The sequence below is a fragment of the Cucurbitaria berberidis genome, assembly GCF_010015615.1.
Source record: "Cucurbitaria berberidis CBS 394.84 unplaced genomic scaffold K460scaffold_4, whole genome shotgun sequence".
Taxonomy (NCBI): domain Eukaryota; kingdom Fungi; phylum Ascomycota; class Dothideomycetes; order Pleosporales; family Cucurbitariaceae; genus Cucurbitaria; species Cucurbitaria berberidis.
In genome coordinates this window covers 3635879-3657243 of record NW_024468938.1, presented here as the reverse complement: position 1 = coordinate 3657243, position 21365 = coordinate 3635879, and the positions used below count along the sequence as shown (strand labels likewise).

At 49.9% G+C, this 21365-nt stretch overlaps 8 protein-coding genes across 8 annotated transcripts; 1 reads left to right on the top strand and 7 right to left on the bottom strand.

Annotated features, from left to right (window-relative positions):
* Nucleotides 1–1374: 1374 nt before the first annotated feature.
* On the bottom strand, nucleotides 1375–4971 carry K460DRAFT_342909 (FabD/lysophospholipase-like protein; the record flags this gene model as incomplete). The annotated part of the gene is made up of 9 exons (XM_040931208.1): nucleotides 4782–4971; nucleotides 4167–4734; nucleotides 3823–4114; nucleotides 3389–3773; nucleotides 2704–3331; nucleotides 2530–2646; nucleotides 2136–2476; nucleotides 2031–2088; nucleotides 1375–1972 (listed from the first exon to the last, which is right to left on the bottom strand). The coding sequence occupies exons 1-9, from the start codon at nucleotides 4813–4815 to the stop codon at nucleotides 1375–1377; spliced, it is 3021 nt and encodes a 1006-aa protein (XP_040786583.1). The 5' UTR covers nucleotides 4816–4971.
* A 1377-nt stretch (nucleotides 4972–6348) lies between these two features.
* K460DRAFT_379045 (class I glutamine amidotransferase-like protein) lies at nucleotides 6349–7065 on the bottom strand (the record flags this gene model as incomplete). The annotated part of the gene is made up of 1 exon (XM_040935135.1): nucleotides 6349–7065. The coding sequence occupies one exon, from the start codon at nucleotides 7063–7065 to the stop codon at nucleotides 6349–6351; it is 717 nt and encodes a 238-aa protein (XP_040786582.1).
* Nucleotides 7066–7759: 694 nt separating this feature from the next.
* Nucleotides 7760–8724, bottom strand: K460DRAFT_156013 (uncharacterized protein). Its single transcript, XM_040926846.1, has 2 exons — nucleotides 7989–8724; nucleotides 7760–7934 (listed from the first exon to the last, which is right to left on the bottom strand). Exons 1-2 carry the CDS (start codon nucleotides 8576–8578, stop codon nucleotides 7796–7798), a joined length of 729 nt encoding a protein of 242 aa, XP_040786581.1. The 5' UTR covers nucleotides 8579–8724; the 3' UTR covers nucleotides 7760–7795.
* Nucleotides 8725–9803: 1079 nt separating this feature from the next.
* On the bottom strand, nucleotides 9804–10604 carry K460DRAFT_287249 (uncharacterized protein; the record flags this gene model as incomplete). The annotated part of the gene is made up of 1 exon (XM_040928948.1): nucleotides 9804–10604. The coding sequence occupies one exon, from the start codon at nucleotides 10602–10604 to the stop codon at nucleotides 9804–9806; it is 801 nt and encodes a 266-aa protein (XP_040786580.1).
* Nucleotides 10605–11156: 552 nt separating this feature from the next.
* Nucleotides 11157–14305, top strand: K460DRAFT_287753 (uncharacterized protein; the record flags this gene model as incomplete). Its single annotated transcript, XM_040928993.1, has 3 exons — nucleotides 11157–12754; nucleotides 12802–13505; nucleotides 13554–14305. The coding sequence occupies 3 exons, from the start codon at nucleotides 11157–11159 to the stop codon at nucleotides 14303–14305; spliced, it is 3054 nt and encodes a 1017-aa protein (XP_040786579.1).
* A 418-nt stretch (nucleotides 14306–14723) lies between these two features.
* On the bottom strand, nucleotides 14724–15851 carry K460DRAFT_357658 (uncharacterized protein; the record flags this gene model as incomplete). The annotated part of the gene is made up of 2 exons (XM_040932049.1): nucleotides 14724–15787; nucleotides 15839–15851. The coding sequence occupies 2 exons, from the start codon at nucleotides 15849–15851 to the stop codon at nucleotides 14724–14726; spliced, it is 1077 nt and encodes a 358-aa protein (XP_040786578.1).
* Nucleotides 15852–16471: 620 nt separating this feature from the next.
* Nucleotides 16472–18118, bottom strand: K460DRAFT_379041 (MFS general substrate transporter; the record flags this gene model as incomplete). The annotated part of the gene is made up of 6 exons (XM_040935134.1): nucleotides 16472–16557; nucleotides 16610–16957; nucleotides 17016–17135; nucleotides 17187–17301; nucleotides 17354–17817; nucleotides 17872–18118. 6 exons carry the CDS (start codon nucleotides 18116–18118, stop codon nucleotides 16472–16474), a joined length of 1380 nt encoding a protein of 459 aa, XP_040786577.1.
* Nucleotides 18119–19841: 1723 nt separating this feature from the next.
* K460DRAFT_387943 (DnaJ-domain-containing protein) lies at nucleotides 19842–21077 on the bottom strand. Its single transcript, XM_040935667.1, has 2 exons — nucleotides 20519–21077; nucleotides 19842–20453 (listed from the first exon to the last, which is right to left on the bottom strand). The coding sequence occupies exons 1-2, from the start codon at nucleotides 20977–20979 to the stop codon at nucleotides 20165–20167; spliced, it is 750 nt and encodes a 249-aa protein (XP_040786576.1). The 5' UTR covers nucleotides 20980–21077; the 3' UTR covers nucleotides 19842–20164.
* Nucleotides 21078–21365: the final 288 nt, after the last annotated feature.

The following is a 21365-nucleotide window of genomic DNA, read 5'->3' as shown; positions in this document are numbered from 1 at the left end:
TGCTATCCAAGAACTAATCGGTAGCTACAAGCCGCAGCAACCTAACTTCATATTGTATACCCTTCTAGCCACTCCTCCGAATCATGCCATTCCTCGTATTCGTCAGACGTTGGACGAGACCTTCCCTCGGTTTGCTGCGATGATGTCGAGTCCCCGGTCGCTTGATGTCTTTCCAACGACAAATCTGCAAACTGCACGTATGGTTCTGAGGAACAGGGCTCAGGAGGATCAAAGTGTTGCCCTTCGAATTGCGTCTTGCGTTCTTTGCCCTTTGGCTCGCCCGCAGATACAATCAAATTCGAGTTCTCTTCGAATTGAACATAAGTGTATCTTTGAGTGGACTGTCGTCGGAGTTTCATTCGGTTTGTGTTTGCTCTTAACGATTCCAAGTCGCTGATTCCTTCATCAGCACCAGCGCAAGTGTCAGGATGCTCGGTACTGGAATATATCGCTGCGACGGCCGAAATTTGATCTTCTGGCATCCATGTTGCAAGTTCATTTGGTGGCAGCTCAACTGCTTCGTTCAAAGACGAGACAACCGACGGAGGCGGCCTATAGTCTTGGTATTGATATGCAGCAGGTGATTCTTTCTGATCTACCTCATGTGTTTTTCGAGCTTGTTGTGACACAGTAGGATCGAGGATCTCGTGTTTAGGCGTATGAAGCTCCGACAGCCATGGCTGTGGATTATTAAGCTCACACGGCGGTGATATTGCCGTCAGCTCATATCTCGGCAGCGGTCGACTATCGAGTTCAACCGCTAGGGCTCTTCCTTGTGAGAAGTAAGAAGCGCTTCTTTGAAGCTGCTCAACTGTGGCATAACCCATGATATGATCAGGGTCACTATAGTCTGAAATCGTCCTTCCAACATCAGTGGCCATCCGATCCGGCGGTTGCCATAGACTTTGGTGGTACTTCCTGCTGCTCGAGCGTCCAGCCCACCGGCGTGCATTGACCGTGGCAGGATTCAGAGTCCCTTTTAATGTAAGCAATGACTGTTTGACGTTAGCCTGGGGGTTTCACTTACTCGTCTTCTCCTTATCATCGTCAACTAGACACCGCGGAAAGCCGCTAATCGTATAGGTGTGCTCCGAGTTGAGAGAGAAGCATATTTCCGTCTCCGAGAGCTTGTTGTGTATTTTGATCCTCAGCGTACGCATGCCAAATCTACCCCGCGTCATATCATGGATGAGATCGGAATCGAGGTCGTAGTGATTGACTGGTTTTAGCGAGCCATGTTCATGCACCGAAAAGAAAGGACGCCTGTCGTACTCAGTCTTCTCACGGATGCGTTTGCCCAACTCTTCGAGTTCTAACGAACCCTCCGCAAACCGACAGAAGATGCGCCCTTCAGAGCCTGAATTAGCCAAGTCTTCAAAGCACGACGAATCCTACTTTACCTGTAATTGTTGCTGTATTTAGCGCAAGCTGTTCCACCTTCTCCGTCTCAAAGTAGAAGCTGGTTGCTATGAGTTGCATAGCTAGACGCCGAAATTTAACAGCATCTTCCGATAGAAAGCCTCTTACCATTTCTTGGAGTGAATCGAGACGGTGTACATCGTCCAAAGCGGGGAGGTCTTTGATCAGCTGCGGGCTGTAGCGTACAAACCGTGATCGTGAAACCTCTTCCGGGAGGCGTCTAGTATATTCTTGCCATGTCTTTTCGCAATCCAAAGCATCCTGGAGGTGATCGGCTGCTATCTTCAGAAGGAATTTCCCGTTACGGAATATTCCTCGTCGAACCGCAGAGCTTCGTTGTGGTCGTTCACGCTTTTGTGGGTCATATCCGGTTCCAAGTGAGAGCACAATGTCAGGATGCGAGCACAGATTCGATCCCCATATGAGTTTCCATTCGCTATCCGCTACTCCGATCGGGTTGTTGTAATAGAGTGCACCGTCTAAGTATGTTTGTTTCGAGCTTTCGTGATGGAACGGTTTGAAATAGCGAGGTGCTGCTGATGTAGCTCGAGCGCTAGTAATTTTAGCCGGAGTGACGCATACATCCGTAACTTGATAAGCTAGTCACTTACGCTTCCCATGTCTTCAATTCTGTGTCCACACCTTCCGCGCGCTGGAACTGGTAAGATACTACATGATTAGCACATGACATGGGTGAGGCCCTCAGTTGTCCTTACATTTATCATCACATCGACGATTATAGTTCGCAAGCAGAACCGGTGAAGTAGAAGAGAGTGTTGTAGTCACCGCAACCTTCACCGGTGAGATCCAGTTCTGATCGTACCGTTGACCTCCGAAAAGATACTGATCGTTGGAGAATGCGACCTGCAAAGCTTCGTGCAGAGGAGTAGTTTCGTATTTTGAATGGTTGTAACTGTCAACCAAGAATCCAAAAAGCGGAATGTTGCTTCCAGTGCGTCGTGTAAAAGCCTTCTGACATAGCTCCTTGAAGCTTTCGATGCAGTTACCCACAGACCAATTACGTGCTACTAGCCCAAGGGCTATCAATCCTCCCGTACTGAAGAATAGTATAAGCGGGCTTCTTAAACTAGTGGTACGATAGTAACTGACCTGGTACCGACCACAAGGTCGAAGAAGCTTTGAATGCGCAACCTCCCGTTCCTACCGTTCAGTTCCTTCTCCAAGCTTTGAAGAATTTCCAGTTCGACAATACCTCGAATGCCACCCCTAAACAGGACTGTCAGCAAAGAGGTTCGAACTGTAGTCTCGGACGAGTGATCATACCCATCCAATGTCAAAATGCGGACTCCAGCTGCATCCGGTTTGAGATGGACTCTCCATGGCTGGGATGCTCGCACAGTCTGCACTTCTAACGGGCAATATTCAATCTGGATCTCGGTCCTACTACCTGGCCGCGGATGACCATAGATCATAATGCATTGCGTGCACAATACATGCCCGCATGGAAGCGCATGTTCAGGAGGCCTTAACAAGCAGCAAAAGCAAACCGAATGACTGTTATATCGCCCTGGTCTTCCATCGCCCGAAACATGGCGGTAGAACCAAGCCATCACATCATCCCGGTGGATTTCAGCCGCAACCTGGATCTCATCATTTCTTGCGTTCCTTTTCTGTCGAAGGAGGTCCAGTAGTTCCTGAAGACGAAAGAAACAGTTGTTTGCGAACTCTTCTTGCAGTGTATCGAATGTTCGCCGTGACTCATATGCGCCATCAGCAAAGATCTTGCCGCTTGCGTTTTGATGGCCTTTCTCTCCGTGGCCGCTTTTAACATTGACGCATCTTAAGTGACTATCGGACTCTACATATTCGCAGGGCCAATGGCTTTCGCAGAAGTTCTCTAAGGCAGCATCTAGATGTTCTAGATACTGTGGGAATATATCCCTCGCCACGCCTAGTGAATAATGTCAGCTGTTATAATTTTACATTTGACTCATATATAGGATCATACCTAAATTTTTCTTGCGTGCAGAGTCAAGCATGATGCAAGAAGCCACCATGTAGCTAAGTTCCTGGAATATAACCTCAATATCTATTTGGTTTTCCCACACACGCATGAGGTTGATTGCGAGCTTGAGAATATTACCACCAAAGTCGAGGGGGATTGGGCTATTGGAGAATGAAGCTTGGACAAAGTCGAATGGGTGATCCAGTGATCGGGCGAAGTGATCGAATGCGCTTTGTAGATACGACTGTAGCTCCTCAGCGTCTAGTAACATGCGGACTTCGGCCTTGCGATTTCTAGCTTTCTCGCAAGCAGAAGAGATGCCCGCATACAATCTTCTGATTTGGGTCTGGATGAGCTGTGGCCGTCCTTGTTCAGGGATGCGGACTACCTATAATAGTTAGTGATGTAGGATAACTAGACTGAACAGAACTACTTACTTTGATAGAGCTATAATATGATCGTATTAGTTGCTCCACGGTCTCGATTTGTCGCTTGCGCTCTCTCCAAAACTGGGCATACTTCTTAAATGTAGTATTACGAAAAACCGTGCGTGACATCGACTCAAGGATTGCAGACGTAGCAATGTCTGGATCCCATAGCGTCTCGTCGATATTGTTCTCGGACGCATTGAGCGCGATAATCACATGTGGAAGGACAGGTTGGTTGGAGGACATCTCTAGTGCTGCATCGGCCCAGTTGACTAAATGTTCCAGCACGTCCTCGATAGCTCTAGCATCAATCAGCACCGTCTGAAAGACTCGACAAGGCCAGTTGAACTTACCGTGGATTCTTCAACACGAAGACGATGACATCAGAGAACGTGTACAGTAGGCGTGGGTATAGGTTTGTCACTGCGAACTGCCTGCTGCGAAGACTAGTACTGTCCGCCCAGGCTAGCTCACGCTCGGAGATAGGAGTAGGTAGAGAAGTCGACTTTGCAGCCTTGTGGAGTGTTCGCTTGAGTTTCGCACTTATAGGCTCTCTTTCCCCTCCAAGAAGGCCTTCGCAGTCAGCAAAAAAGATGGGAGCTTCGCACACTGCCGTTACTGGATCCGAGTAGAGATGAACATCCTCGGATGTGGGATCGGTGACGCCTGGAGCACCGACTACAGGGGTACAGAAGGTTTGGCCATCAACAACATGTAGGTCAATCAGGAGTTTGATTAGGGTACTTTTCCCATGTCCAGTCTGTCCAACAAATGATACGAGGCTGGGTGTTCGATTGTCTCTACTGGACTGTATATGCTGAAAGCTAGAAGACCATTCTTCCACTGTGGTCGAGAGAAGATGGGCAAATCGACCATAATCCATAAAGGTGGGGGTGTTGCCGTCTAACGGTCGTTGGATACCTATGATGTTAGCATATAAAGAAAGGTTATACGAAGCACTGACTAACCAAACCAAGAGGTTTGCGCGTCGTCTTCGTGCATCTGTGTTAACTCCTGAGGATCGCTAGTAGGTGCTAATACGTTGTTTATCTTTCTAGCCAAGGAAATGTTGGTCTTTTCATGACGCGCTCCACCTCGAGCAAGACGTTGCGTCCGATGAGCCGTTTGCTTCGACCAGCAATCTGTGCAAAGATAAACATTACAGTCGTTGCAGAACGAGGTATCTGGGTCCGCTTTATGACATTCATCACAAGTCTCGTCGCTCTGCGCCGAAGCAAAAGAGTTCACGCGACTATTCAGTCCGCTTGGTTCACGCGATTTGCTACGTGGTGACCTGTGTGTCTCAGCTAATGTGATTTTGTGCGAAGAGCCATCTCATATACCAGTTTGTTCCACTACTTGTTCTCTCGGTATGTGTGTTTGATCGACCTCGATGGTTGTGATCTATCGTAGGGTATGTGGATGTCTGGATACGATTGGATTGAGTTGACCTAACCAATAATCAGTCAGAAGGGTGCCCCATGTCTAAGATACGCCATGTCCCACCCATTTTCATGAGATTCACGCTCTAGGGGCGAGGTTTCCCCTCTCCGAGAGCTAGTCGGTACTCCGTGATAGTCGTCTGTGGATTTGCGGCTAGGCTTTGGGGCGGAGAAAGATGCTACAGGATACCCAGATCCTGGATCATGTATGTGTCGATGCATTGCAATCTTGCTGTCGTAAAAAAGCGTAGAAAACCTCAAACTCCAAGGCAAGGATACGAGGCAGAAGGAAGCGTCGCGAGCGTGTGACTTTTATCTTGTAGGTCATGGGCGGGCGCTTCAGCCTTGTGGCCACGGTCAATCAGCGGGGTCGATAGTGTAACAGCTGGCGTAAGAATCTGCAATTCCTTTCCCGAATTGCGCATCGCATTTTGAAGACATCCACCCGGGCTAGAGATTACATCTAATGCGGCCTTTATTCTCTCCTGAACCGTCGGACCTAGGTGAAGCCATTTGCGGAAAGCACACTGATTCCTCAAATTCGATTCCAACGACAACTAAAGCGCTAAATTGCTGATGAACTGCTCAAGCGCTGCAAAGCTGAGAAACTTGAAGTCATGAACAGAAAGCCGCTTCTGGAGTGATCGACCAAAGCATAACCTCACGCAGCGTAGATGCAGCTATTAAGAGGGGCCTTGGAATAATGATAGGTCGAGGGCTTTCGAACCTGGCGTATCCCTGGTAGTCCTTCATATGCTCGCCATATGTGGCTGCAGGAGCTGAAGCAAACAGAGGGGGCCAAGACAGGTGGATTAGATGGAGGCGCCAAGGTAGCTGTTCATGAGGCACTCACCAGCGAACAGGTAAAAAACTACTGTACGCTGGATTTGGGTTTTCTGATTGGCGACGCGAAAGTAACAGCAAAACCATGCGCCATAAGGAAACTGCATTCTAAGATTGAAGCCGTATCAAATCGCTAGGGAATGTGAGCAGGGTAATGTTTCGATCAGAGATAATACTTGTCTTAACGTAAGAAGTTTCCTCTCTACCTCTCCCCTGCATTACCATGGGCCAAAGAATTCGTCTGACACACTCAACCACTCGTAGTAGCCCCATCCATATCCTTCTCCCGTCTGGCTGCCCACAAAATGCCCCCCAAGATCTGTTTTAAGAACCATTCATCTCTATACGCCTCATCAAAATGCCCCAACGCAGTAAAGAAACTCCTTCCACCATCAAACTCCTGACACCACACAAGCGGATGATCATCGCCCATCTTCCCGCCATTGAAGCTCTTCATATCGCCCTTGAGCAAGATCTGCAAGTTCGAATTGTCCCGTGGATGTGTGCGGAAATTGTACCATTCGTCCATCCAGCCTTGTCGCTCACCACAACCAGCGACAATGTAGTGATTCCGAGCGGAGGATTCGACGAGGATAGTGCCGGGTTCGGCATCGGGATGCATATCAAAGTGTGCGCCGATTAATTGCCCATACCAATCATCATCAGGCATCCCCGCCGCAGCGCCGTGTATCGCTACAACGCCTGCTCCATTTCTCACGAAGCTTTTCAGCGCTTGGAACTGCTCTTCTTCAAAGATGTTGCCAATGCACTGTAGCAGCAGGATTACAGAGTAGCGGGCAAGTGTCGGCGGTGTGAAGATAGAGGCATCTTCGCTGGCGTGGACGGTGAAGAGCTTAGTCTGTGCTGAGAGGGAGTGGATAGACGATATACCGGCAGGTATGGAGCTGTGGCGGTAGCCAGAAGTTTTGCTGAAGACGAGGACATTGAAGGGCTGCTGGTCGACCATGTCTGCCGGATTTGGGTCTTGGAAACTAGGTGCTGAACTTACAATCCTCGCCGTGTGTTAAGAGTATAGCAGTGCTTGGTAGATGGCACCCCCATAGATTGCATATATCGAGATGGCTAGGTCGTCTTGACGTATGTAGCCCATTGTCGATTTAGGCTGATTATTACTCGTTTATAGTGGGCAAAAAGGTTCAAGTATTTTCACAAGATCCTCACATTTCCTAATGACTTGCCGTATGAGATCTCAATTTCTCATCTGCTCAGTATTATTTTCCATTTGTCGTACATAAAGAATCAACGTGTTGCACAATGGCTGTGCACTCTGGTTGCCTAGAATGACGTCATTCTCCGCTGCCTGACTGGTTGACCTCACATGCTATACATTTCGATGTCATCCATAGTCGACCAGGAGCAGCATATCAGTCCGGCTTCTTGGAGAAGATCTGAAGGGCAAGACTAGCAAGGGTGTTACCAAGCTTGAGGCGTTTGATCTTAGCTTCCGCATGGCACAACCGAAAAGAGCAACGAGCAGCTAGAGTTAAGCTTAAATTCAACATAGCATCCATGTTACTGTTCTGCATTACTATCTGTGGTATCTCTGACATAAGAAATCCAATCCTTTTCGCCTCCTGTTGCACGGTCGCTGCAAGATGGGTGTAGTTCAGTATCAGATCCTAAACGATCACTTTTCTCACTAGTTAAGCGCCCATATCGTAGTGCCTCTCATCTCATCAACTTCGGACGTTGTTGTGCTCGAGCGGCACCTCACCACGAGCGTGCTGCTCGTGGACAGCCTTTTCATGGTCGATCCTGGTCCTTCGGCGGTGATCCTTGATCTCATGGAAGGAGGCGGTGATAGCGTGGAGAAGACTGTATCAACTGATCAGTAACCTAAACTAGCAGGGATTAATTAAGAGAACTTACGTGCTGATGATGCCCAGAATGAATGTGCCCCAAGGTAAGTTGCAAGAGTCGTCCTGCGCATTTGCCGACTCGCCCGTAACAGTGCTTGGGGTCGTACCGTTGGTAAGGCGCTTTGGACTATAACAGTGCCTGGCGCCAGCAAGTCCACCCTTGGGTCGGGTGAGGACAGTTACTGCGATGAAGGCTCCAACGAATAGAAGATCAAGTAGCACCCAGAGCCAGCGCAGACCTCGTCCTCCGGGATTGGCACTCTTCTTGATGCAACCCAATAGCGTGCTAATCAAGGTGTACAAGACGGCAGCTGCGAGAATACCTTCAACTGCACCATACGCGCCATTGACACCGCGGCGTGTCTTGATGCTGTTGACCAAGCGGTAGACTTTGAACATGCGTTGAGAGAAGATGCCGAGCGAGATGACGGAGGAAAGGAATTGCAGAAGACGCGTCAGGCGGAGGAACAGACGGTAGAATTTGCCGTTCTTGAGCGACGCAGGTACGAAGCGTGTGAGCAGCCCGGTCTGCTCGCGTTTGTCGACGACTGGGTAGTCGGCCGGACCGTCGATAGGCTGTTGGTGATGGCGCGCCATCATGTGAGAATTTCGGTGCTTTGGGTAACGAAGAAGCGAGTGGTGGAATTGTGGGATTGATAAGTGCGTGGAGAAGGTAATCTTATAGGAATGGGCGCTGGGTGTTGCTGTTGTGCTCTCACCGTCATTGACCGTCACCGCCACGTGGCTGCCAAAGCCAGAAGCTTACAACATCCCTACAACTAACTCGAACCGTGTATTCTGATATTTTTTTGTGACGCCACAGCCAATTATGAGGCTGAGTCTGTCTGTAGGCTAAGCTCGACAATGTTTCACGTGATGACGTGTTTATACGTCACAAACGAAAGCATCCAAACGTTCCATTTTTGGGCGCGATGCATATGCCAAAAGCGTTGTTGGCCTTCCGCGGGAGGTAACCGCAAATGCTGCTGGGTTGAACACCCGGTCTATGTGTTTCACAAGAACGTCGAGTTTTGGCTGCTGACAATGACGACGAGCGAGTAGGTTCGACCTTGGGTGGGACATGTGCAGCCATTCTGCGAGGAAAGGCTACGCGAACCGTAGTTTACGACCTGAACGGGTGAGGAATACTCCTGGAACCGGAGAATCGCGTCCTCTTAGCTCTGTAAATCCCCATGGCTACCTTCGAGACGTTGACACAACACGGATTATCATGCTCCGCTTCCCGATCTGAACACAGTCAAGCCCTCAACACCTGCATACTCGCACAAAAGGCGGGACACGGTACCGATGAGTCGGCATGGACGTTGCGGAACAGAGTTTGGGCCCGCGGAGTGGTGATGCCTTCCTTGGTTCTTGTGAAGCTCGAGCTTGGATTCGACCAATATTCCAGGTTATTCCTGGCGCCCTAGTTCGAACATTACAGCCTCCTACAACCTTGGAAGTTGACGACGAGAATAGCGATTAGTTATAGAGGGCCAGTTCAATTGGATGCAAGCTGTCGTGCAACAACTTGCTTTCCAGATTATTTTGCCGTTCCAATCAAAACCCTGATGAGGTAATCAAAACCCTGATGAGGTACGTGCCATAAAAGCTAAGCCAATGAGTTGTCATAATATGCTGAGTTCCCTGCTTTATGGCACCGCTCATCAAATCGTCACCGTGTACTAGCGCTACAAACCCGTACAATCTTCGCAGTCCAGAAGCACTCTATCATCACAGTCGTGTTGGCGGCGTAGATTGGGTATAAATCCAAGCATGGGAGGTGCTGAGCTTGGTAGGCTGCCCACATCCTCGGAATCCGGGATCAACCAGCCACATGTTTCGCGACGTCGATCTGCATCAAAACCTTTCCATCAATACAGAACAACACCTTGCCAATGCGCTGGGAAGGTAGCTCAATATCAGGGTTATTTTGCAAGGCCTCCAGCATGGCTCCCGTTCGCGTGTAAAGCCGACGAAGAAAGGCAAACGAGACGTGATAGTCTATCGGATAGAGTTTATCGAAATCAAGATGCGCTAGACCATTTATTCTTCGGAGCGGGACTTCCTCCAGGCTGATCAATTCATTCCCGTTACCATATCTAGTGGTGTCAATGTTGATCCTGAGAGTGTTGATGTGGGTGACGAGAGGTCCCTCGAGCAGGATGAATTGGCAGAGTAGTAGTACTAGCTCGGTGTCGGCACAGGCATCCTCAGGTTGTAGCATCCACTGCGTCTGCAAATTTCGCTCATCTTGAGAACAGGATAGAATGAGCTCGATGTCAACTCTGTCGAGGATGTGGCTTCTACTCCTTATGGGTGTTGAGCGCCAAGTCGGCCAGATCCAGTGGTTGTTCACGACCGCCACGTCGAACTTGAAGCTCTGTGGTTTTTTCGACAGATACAGCATCGTCTCTGCGTACAGTCTTTGGCTTACGAGGAGTAAGTTGAGAGCGCTGGGGGTCCACAAGGTTTCTCGGCTGGGACAGCAGGTGACGTTGCGGCGGGTGCCCTTCCACTCTGTTCTGCAACGAAGACCATTCGGTGAGACGGAATGTCGTGAAGACAGTACAAGGTGTATTATCTGAAACAGCAACTCAGTCGGTAGATCGAATAATTCAGTCATGCTCGTTAGCAGAAACTATGTTGAAGCATGGTGTTGTAGAGAAGGAGCGTGGGCCGCACTGCCTCGGCAGTGCGCCTAACCTGCATCGTGCGCGGACTAGTGATGACGAGTCTTCGCCTGCTCGTTCAGTGGTCATCCCAATCTCTTCTCTGCGATCGTCACAATCATCGCCATGGAGTGCCTTGCTGTCGCATCTCGACACTCTTTCGCTCGGTTTCTTTGCGCATTGAACATTCTGAGAGGTTGCCGGATGTGGCGCAGCGTTCATATCCCGTTAGCGCAAATGACTCATTTTTGCTCACACAGCCTGCGCCTGAGGACGTTCCTCCAGGAGTCATACTACATTTTCCATATGGACAATAGGCTCATTTGTAGTGAAATGAGTGGATCGATCATCCCTTTGATTTCACATATAACACAAGTAAAGCTCTCTGTATTACAAGCGTGGTAGCATCAATTGTCAACATCTGCTTCTGGCGTGTTCAAGATACCCATTTTCATTTCTCTCTTTCCAACAATTTACACCGGCGAACCAACTGTGAATTACAGACAATGGCGAGCACCGAAGAGACTCGGATTCGCCCTTCTGCCTTCAGTCTGTCCAGTCCCCAACTCGACGAGGACGGAGGCAAAGACCACAGTCGCGAAGTGCAACCTGGAATGACTTTCTACTTCAACTCAGAGCAAGAGATGTGGTCTGTCTGTACGGGAGAGGAGCTTAATGACATCGAGTCAACTACTGTAACGATCTCGAGCTACAACGTCTTCATCGATTCAGAGTATCCACCAGCCCGTGACCGCGATTCACTGCTAGTGAGGACCATACTTTCCGACGCGGCAATGGCAGACATTATAGTTCTACAAGAAGTTTCTGACGATTTTCTCTCATATTTGCTGAGCGATAACGAGGTGCAGCGAAGATATCCATTCACTTCGCATGCACCGCCTAGTCAGCCGGAAGTTGGACCTTTGCCCAGTCTGCGGAACATCGTCATATTAAGCAACCGCTGTTTCAATTGGAGTTTGGTTCCATTTCATCGAAGACACAAAGGTGCTCTGGTTGCACACTTTCACGGAATTCTTAAGTCAAGCGCTTCTGGCCTGGAAGACCTAGTCATTGCGGGCGTACATTTGACCTGCGGCCTGACCGACGGTTCTGTTGCCGCTAAAAACGCCCAGCTCAGGAATCTCACAGGTTATCTCAACCAACACCACCGCACCGAACCATGGATAGTTGCTGGTGACTTCAACACCACCACTTCAGCCTACAGCGTCGGTACGGCTCTCAAGGACAAATCCATCTCAAGTCAGACGGTGGCTGTCCTTTCCTCGATAGAATCTGAGATCAGAGACGTGGGTTTGCTCGATACTTGGTCCATTGCCCGCATCGAAGGAGTGGACGAAGTAGCGACGAGCGAACATGATGAACTATTCGAGGGGGAAGAGGGTGCGACTTTCGACCCAAGAAACAATGTGCTAGCAGCAGCAACTTCTGGAACTTCTACCAATCGACCACAACGTTATGACAGGATATTAGTTCGGCCACAAGAAACACTTTGTCTTAGTAGTTTCAACCACTTCGGTCTACCTGAAGTTGTAGAAGGTGTGCAGGTAGTCGCTAGTGATCACTATGGAGTCAGAGCAGTCGTTCGAGTCCTAGATGGTATGGCTGATGGGAGCTCGGATGATCGCTGCACAATGGAGCAGCTTCCCGTCCATTACAGACGAGCCATTGGGAGTTTGTCAGATTCAGCAACTCTCGGTAAAGCGCTTGCAGCTCACGGGATGTTCCCACTTGAGGTGCAAGTTCGCCAGCGGCAAGATGCTTTTACACTCCTCAAGCAAGTTGTTGTCGGCACTTTCGGTGCGGATGATCCAACACTGTCTGATATTCCGTTGATTATAGTCCCGGTCGGCTCCTACGCTCTGGGTGTGTGGAACTCAGAGTCCGACATCGACTGTCTTTGCGTTGGCACTATCAGCTCCAAGACTTTCTTCAAACTAGCACGGCAACGCCTTGTAAAAGCAGAGAGCCAAGGAGTGCGAATCTTAAGAAAGGTGGAAGCCAAAACCGGAGCAATGCTAGAGCTTTCCATTAATGGCATAGCGATGGACCTCCAATATTGTCCAGCAGCTCGAGTCGTTGAGAGGTAAGCAATGTGTGACCCTATTAAGATAGAGACTGATTGGATGTTAGATGGTCTGAGTTCCGTAACCTCCCGGCATCCGATCCGATCTTCAACCTCTCCATGCTATCGTTACGCAAAATCAAGCCTTATCGCGACCTGCTCTACATTCAGCGTACCCTTCCATCTCTTCCTACCTTCCGCTTAGCATACCGTTGTATCAAGCTCTGGGCCGTTGAACGAGGAATTTACTCTTCTAGATTCGGTTACCTCAGCGGCATACACATCACCCTTATGCTATCATGGGTGTACAAGCGAATTGCCTACGACTCTGGATTGGTCAGCCCTGCTGATCTCGTCACAAGCTTCTTCCACCACTATGCGAATTTCGACTGGACGAACGAGATGGTTTATGACCCCTTCTTCCACAAGAAGAAGCCACGCTATCATCGTAGTGTAAAAGAGCCCATGGTTGTCCTAGGCTTCCATGCCCCCAATTCTAATGTTGCACACACTGTTCCCGGGATGCAGACACTAATCAAAGAGTTTAAGATTGCTGATGAACGGTTGTCTGAAAGTGACACGACTTGGGACAAGTTCTTTCGATCATCTAACGTCTCGGTCACAACATCAGGTGTGCAGAACGGGACAGCAGACTTCTTGAAGAGTTATAGCAGCTATGTGAAGATCGATATCCAGTTCTGGGGCCGCACGCTAGCGAAAGGAAAGGGCCTGGTGGGATGGGTTGAGTCACGCTGCCTACTACTTGTTGTTGGTTAGTCTATTTACACGATCGCTTCACATTCATTGCTAATAGCACCAGACATTCATAAAGCCCTCCCAGAACTCCAAGTCCGCATCTGGCCTGCTCGTTTCACTGATAGCCATAGAATTGACCCAACCGAAAGCAACGAGTACCATGGTTGCTACCTAATTGGTCTTTCGAACCCAAATGCTGTTGCAGCCAATTCAAAGGATGACAAACAGCTCGCGAAGCAATCCTTAGACACGGTTCTTGATCGTTTCCTCACACAACTAAAGACCGATGAGAAGAATTACGACTCAAGCATATGCTGGGTCGGTGCGTCTCTCGCAAGATCAAACGAGGTCAAAGAATTACGCCTCGATGATCGCGAGTGGGGTGACTACGCAGCGGAAATGGAACCTGATTCCGACGACGAGAAAGACATGGACGACGATGCCGACGACGATATCCCTATACAGCGCACGATACCTCAACGCCCAAAGCCCACTTCGACACCGCTTTCATCAACCAAACTTCGCCCTGCCTCTGACGTACTCAACCGCCTTCGTTGGGATCCGAGTCTCGATCCCGCTGACTACATCATCGGGTACGAAGATCGCTTCCTGGGTGCGAGGGAGACGGGTCTCGAGAAGTGGAAGACTGAGCAAACAGACGAGGAATTCATTCCGCAGCACCGGATACTGTATTTCAAGAAACGAGGCGGAGATAGCGAGGGTGCGAAAGGGGAAGTAGTGTGGGAGAGGGCGACGAGGATCGATAGAGTTTTTGGAAGTGGAGCGGGCGATGGGAGTGGTCAGGAGGAGCAGTGATTACAATTGAACACGGTAATAGACATGGCATGTGTTGTTGTCTTCACATTGCATCTGTGTGGATCGCTTTTCAACAAGTAGCTATGCTTGAGTTTTCCATTGTGGGAGTGCAATACCTGTAAGTAGGTACCCGTTGAATGTTTGACCAATCAATCACTGTCTGCTTTCCCCTCTGGCGGTGGCGGTAGATTGTGGTGCTGACTGGAGGAAGAATCGGTAGTGGGGTGATCCAATGTCGGCATGCATCGCCGATGAGGCATGCCATGCATATCAGCCCATGCATGTCATCTTAGTAAATGTCACACTTGCTTGCCGCACTTCCAATAGCCGTGACTCTTCCATTCAAAATGATTCTAAACGCCGGAGATGCATACATGGTATTCGTACGCCCCCAATGCACCAACCCCAAGAGCTTCTTCTACACCTTCCAAAGCACGTTCTTCTTATCCTTTGCGTTGACCCACACATACTCCGTACACCTTGGATCACTCTTGGTATTCCCCAAAGTAATAGCAAAAAGATTGATCTCCATCCATACGGGTCGCATACCCATCTTCTCCAGCCGGGCCCACCACTTGCTGAACCGCCCATAGTCCACATTACCACCCCCATCCCTACCGTTTAGATTGATTCCATCTCCGAGATGTAGTTCGATCATAACCTGGCCAATGGGTAGGACAGAGGAGCCGCTTGCGCTGCGCATGTTATCGAAAGCGTCCATCATGGTGTCCAAGGCATCATATTCGCTGCCTTCGATGTCGATCTTGAGAATGTCGATGTAGTTGTGCTTGTTCAATTTCATCAAGCTAGGAAGTGTCCAGAACGGAGGCGAGCTATCATGTTTATCCGCCTTGCCTAAGCCGATCTTCTTGAAGAAGGTGCGGTCGCGGTACTTCGCAGCGATCTGCGGGCCCCATCCTGACACGGAGAAGTCGTAGCCCCATATCCGCGCGTTAGGTAGGCGCTCGAGCATTTCAGCTTCGAAGGAGGATTCGGCGTTGATGCCGAAGCTGTAGATGACTAGGCCGTCGTCGGGGGCGCTGAATGCGGTTTCGCGTTTTTCAACGTTTTCCTGTGTAGCCTTTGGTGCGGAGAGCGACTCGTATACACTCATGCCACATACCCATTTCCCTCCGTCGCCTAGTCTGCCAACGCGCTGAACATCATGCGGACACGTCCACGTCGCGGGAAAGAAGTCCCAAATTGTGTAGGGGTACTTTAGAAAGTCCGTCGGATAGAAAGGTATCTTGGGGTAATCGGGGTGCTGAGCGGCCATTTGATCTCGTCCCTCAACGCTCTTTAGCCATGCCTTTTCTGACAGAGCCATTCGCTCGCCGAGCCATGATTGTAAAAATGCCGAGGTCGGCGGTGACGTTCGTGATGGTAGCACAGGTAGGTACGGGAACGATGTGCCGCCGGTCTTTTCGTTGTTAAACGCAACTATAAGAATGATGACGATAACAATGACCGTGATAATTCGAACTGAGTATATGGTGAGAAACATTCTGACAGCCAAACAGGAGAGAGACTTACCTCCTCGAGACATGCTAGCTGTTTCTAGGTGAGAGTGAACAATGGTAGTAAGAGTGATAGCCTCGCCGACAACGGTAGTAATAGTATGGCCTTGCCGAGTTGAATCGGGACAAAGGTCTTGAAGACGGGTTCGTAAAGTGTGGAAAGAAAGACAACACGTTACGGCCACGAGGCGTGCGCTGACACTGGGACATGTCGATCAATCAATGACTTGCCAAGCGAAACGTGACGGCTTACAACGCAGGGATCTGTCACCGCGGGAACGTTGCCAAGTTACCTTGGTTCGTTGCGGACGCGTCGTTTGTTAATTGTTGATTCTCCACTGCCCGTATGATCAGCCTCATTGATTTGGTTAGTGAAACGCGGACCACTACCGCTTCCCAGGTGTCGGCCGTTTGCGTTTGAGAAATGCGGGGGTGGGATGTGGGTCACTCTAGGGGCGTCATGCTCGTATTGAATCATAATAAAGCGGGTTCAGGGGCGGCACCTGGCCAGTACCCTGAACAAAGGCATCGCCAAGTATCATGTCATTGGTCGTATTGTGGAGCTGAGCTGTGGGCAAGGAACATCATTATCTAAAAACCGGTTCTTGCCCCGCATATACGGGCTTGGTCCCTCTAAGCGCCGCTTATTTTATACTAAAGTCTTATGAACGACGATTGCAGCTACAACCAGAAGTGCGCTACAGGTAGTAAAGACCGTATCGCGATGCGCTTCGCCTGTATGATGTCAGTCGGGCGTTCCTGGTGACGAATAGCAACTGTAGCCTACCTTCTGTAGTAGTGCTCAAGGCAAGCACAACAAATACATTCAGCGGAATCCGTAGGATTCCGTATATGCTCGCTCTCGAGCCGTCATCGATAAGCTTACCCTTCAAGGACGCCATTACCGGGTAGTAGACCCCGCAGCACAGCTCGAAGATGCAGAAGCACCAAAGCGTAATGCGCTCGTCTCGGAAATGGCCAGGAATAAAGAAGCATAACGATGCGAGGGCGAGCACACCGGTGAGTATCCTTTGTGCCGGCACGGGTGTTGCGGACGTGGAGAGGCGATTGTAAAGCAGCGAGCCGAACATCATGGAGCACATGAGGATAGCGAATATGAGACCGAAGGGAAGTTCTGCTTGGTGTTAATTTATACAAAACGGGTAAATGAGCAAATATGTGACACTGCTTACCGTCTGTTGAGCCTGATAGTTTATGACTGAGCTTCAGTGCTGGAAATTTGAAAAATATGAATAAGAACAGGGAGCCTTCGAAGAAGCACGAGGTTAATGCGAGAATGAGAATCTTGCGATCTGTTAATATCATTAGCGCATAGACTTGGAATGCATGGGCGTACGACCTACCGCGTAGAATCATGCGCAGAGGTGAAGGTGCTGCGATTGATGGCTCAGCCTCTTCCTGCTGAAGGAGTGCCGTGTGGTCAGAGGCACTGCGATTGCTAGATCCATAGTTCTCTCCCTGTGAATGTTAGCAAAATTCCCTCCAAAGAGGGTAGAATTGGGTCGTGTACCCAGTATCTTGAAATGGCGACGAAGGCTGAGATCAAGCAAACGATGGAGGCAAAAAAAGGTGCTTTTGCCGTCCCAGCTCTATCAACCAGCCACCCAGCCACAATGCCTGCGACGATTGCAACGCATGTATTGGAGGTAGTCATTGTACTGAAGATACCACTAAGGTCAGGTTCAGAATCTTCCAGCATGAGTTGATTGAACTCGGCGACCAGCCAACTTTCGAAGACGCTCCACAGCAGCGTGCCAGCAATGCCCCCGAGCACACGCCCTATGAATAGTATTGAGATTCTATCAGTAAATAGTGCAGCGGATGAGAGTGAGTATATTGCGCAGTAGGCAAGACATGCTGTTCGACGGCCATATCGATCGGCGAATGTTCCTGCAAAGGACGCCGATATGCCCGCTGAAACAAACCCGATCAGGAAGAGGAATGCGACCGTCTCTTCTGGAAGTCCTTTTTCATCTACGGCATCATTAGTTTGAGTGGCAATCATAGAGTCGTGGGTTGAGAACAAACCTTTGTATATAGGGTAGATATACGGTCCCTGGAGCCAGTCGGCAGCGTTGACTAGCAGATAGATTGGAAAGAATCGCCATTTCAGCTTCTTGAGGCTCTCTCTGTCGGTTTCTGATCGACCTCGGTGTTTGAAGGAATCTGGGTCAGATGCCTTCGAGATCTCTGCTTGCTGTGTGCGATGTGATTGAAACAAAGCGACACTGTTGAGCAGAAGTGACCCGACAAAGGTGGCTCGATAAAGATCCATGTTGATGTTTGGAACGCTGCTCTGGGATGGATGATGGTAGTTTCCAACTAGATCCTTCCCTAGACTTGGGGAGACGTTGGGGTCGGGTGTTGTCGGTGAGATGGGTATGACTGCGAGGTCCGAATGTGCTTGATGGGCCAGTATCTCCCACGAGAGTCTACAGCGCTAAGCGGATGATGATACCAATGTCGCGGATAGTGATGGGCGATGTTGCGGGTAGATGGAATGACGCAGCTTCACGTCCCGCGGCGTGTAACGGCGGCAGATCGCAATCAGCGACTGGATCGGCCGTTGCTGGGCATCCCGTCGTTTCTGTTTACAGCCTTGGCCCCCATTGCGTGTCAATGTGCACGTGCAGCGACACCTGTTATGTATCTGAAATGTGGAGCACGACGCGTGTGTCGAAGGGATGAGTGGAGTCCGGGCCACAGCCTCGGCGACAAGTGCAGCCGGGCGTCAATCGGCTTGCTACACTAGGTGACCCAGTCCCACGTCTCGCTCCTTGTCGCACCATGCTGCCACCCAAGATATGTCGACTGGCGAGCGAGAGTCCGAGGCATCCATCGTCTTTGTTCAGCAAGACGGTGTCGCGCGCTTAGAGACATACCGGTACCACCTTTCACACGAAGACGATATCTAAAACTGGCCACCTTGCGCCTGACTCCCTCCCAGCCAGGGGCCCTCAAACATCCCCACTTCCCATCGCCGCACCCGTGCAGACCTTCGGCATAGCCACTTTAGAATGTACAAGCTCCGGTTGATGGATTAGTTTCGGTCTAGACAGCAATAAGCTGTAACACGGAGAAGTCTCTCCGAAGCTGACATACCGGTACGGCTGCTGACAGTCTCGCGCCCGCGATAAAGAATGAGTCTGTCTTTACAGTCCATATATACGAGTGGCCTTCCTCGCGAGAGGAAAGTATCTAGGTATACGCTACCAACTTGAGCGCTGCTTTGCTCATCTCACCATGTTTTGGCACCAGCCAGGAGCTTCTCCCTCTTAAAAATATCGCTATCATGGCCATAATCCCGATACATAGACGTGAGCTGGCCATGCCTAAATGAAAAGTAGTAGACTATCAGAACGATAAATGCTAGAGGCCAACGTTATAACCTCGGCGCTGTCATCGGCGCAGCAAAGTATGAATCCCCCCTTTTGTCCTGGTATGAAGCCCTACGCGCAGCATAAATATGAGGGAGTAATCCATCTTCAAAGTCACCAGTATCGAGGATCTCCAGATCGGCCATTAAACGCAAGAGCTCATTGAGTGAAGTTCGCTGTCTACTAGGCTGCCCAGGATTTCCGCATCGAGAAGTGTGCTTGACTAGTCTTGTAAGCTCTACATTTTTTAATTTCATTAGCCCGTCTATTCTTCATCGACTAGTCATCGAACTTGAAGTTCCTGATAGCGGCCATGATGGTTGTACTTTCGAGCTAGTTGATCATATCTTGTTGAGTCCAAAATGGGGAGCTCATGGCTTCGGCCAGGAATATGAGAACCAGGAAGATGGAGTCAAAGGCTTTGGAAGTGAAAGTAGTAGCTTCGGAAAGTTGCCACCAAGTTCGTGACCAAATCGACCAGTCCTTCTCTCTTCTCCAAATACTCCATGTTCGTTATCCGTAGCATGAAGAGTCTTTTCTTTTCCACTTGCTTCTACACCCATGACCGTAGCATTCTCGTGTCAATTTGTTCACTTCACTTTGTCAATACTTGATACGCACCTTCCGCATCAACTATTCCATACACTAAAGCAAATTCTAAAATACGCTAGGTAATGTCGGTAGGAATGTTGAATGATATCGAAGCATTCTTCCTTTGTTTCAGGACATGATCAACGGCGTAGATGTGCAGGGTTTCGCACTCAAGACATGAATATGGTCTTGACACCGCGATGAACGGCACTCCAAGTGTGCCTCCACTAACGCCATCTCCATCGGGGAAAAATAACAGATCGCCTGCGACAGAAATATCTCAGCCCCGTAGCCAAGAGATCGGAAGAACCTCGATTTCCACAACTGCCACGCCCCCACCTTCACCACTCCGTCTAACCACCCGAGGAACGATACTGAGCCTTTGCACCAAGTCCTCCAGACGCCTTCCGCTCCAGCGCGACGACCTCTTGGAGACACTTCTGACATGCCAATGCCTCGCATCCTGGACACCGGCTCCCTCCCCTCGTCTGTGCCATACAGAAGACGCAGTAATCGATCCCAGCTACTTGTCCTCGCCAATGCTGCGCTCGATTCGTGCATCGCTGCTTGGCGGCGGGATGGGACGTCATCTGGACCGTCAAGCCGTGGGCAGTGTGGCCGGGGTTCGTAGTTTCGTGCTTCCTATACCGCATGTCAGTGAAGCATCCAAGGTTTAGCTGCCTGAAAGCACGATGTATTCAACTTACTCTTCGTCTCGCTCCGGATGACGCGCGTGGTGCTCGGCATCCTTCTTCTGCCACTCCTGGTACGTCTTGCTTGTAAAGTACAGCCAGCCTGGCTCTCCTGGTTTACGAAACGGCTTCATCGGCGGAGGCGAGGGCGGCCTGCTGCTTTCCTGCTCTTGCTCATATTGTGCCGTTCGAGTGTAGCCTAGCCCTTCGTCGCCATCGCCGTCGACATCAGTGTGGCCATCGGTGTGTAACTTTGTATTCCAGTAGCTCTTGTCGTACTTGGCTCGGTACGACGCATCAGTGAGTTTTTCGTATGCCTCCCGGGCACGTCTAAACTCCGATGTGTCGTTGATGCCGGATTTATCGGGGTGGTGCTGCTTTGCTAGGGTGTGGAAGGCGGCCTTGATAGATGTGTGCGAGGCACCGAGTTGGAGACCGAGATCGGCGTAGTAGTCTCGAGGATCGTTGGGGTCCATGATAGTGGCGGTTTGATATGTGTGGTTAATTGGCGACGAATGAAGTTATGGAAAATGATGTAGTCTCTAGCTGCTTTACAAGCTGTGTCGCTGTAACAATGGCTGCCTAGCAGGCAACGATAGCGAACAGCCATTCTCTCGCGCATGGCAGGTGCAATCTTGTGGTGAAAGTGTTCTTCAGCGAGGTTCAATACTTGCAGTTGCTGGGTAACCGCATCGGGCTATGGAATTACCTAGGTGTCCCACCCCCATTCAGCTATGAGAAGCCCCATATTCGGCCTTTCCATCAGATCAACCAGGTAATTAGTACTATAGCACTTGACCAGGGTCAAGCAGCGCAGCCATAAGAGGATCTTCGCGTAGCGCGGCGACGCGCAATCACATGA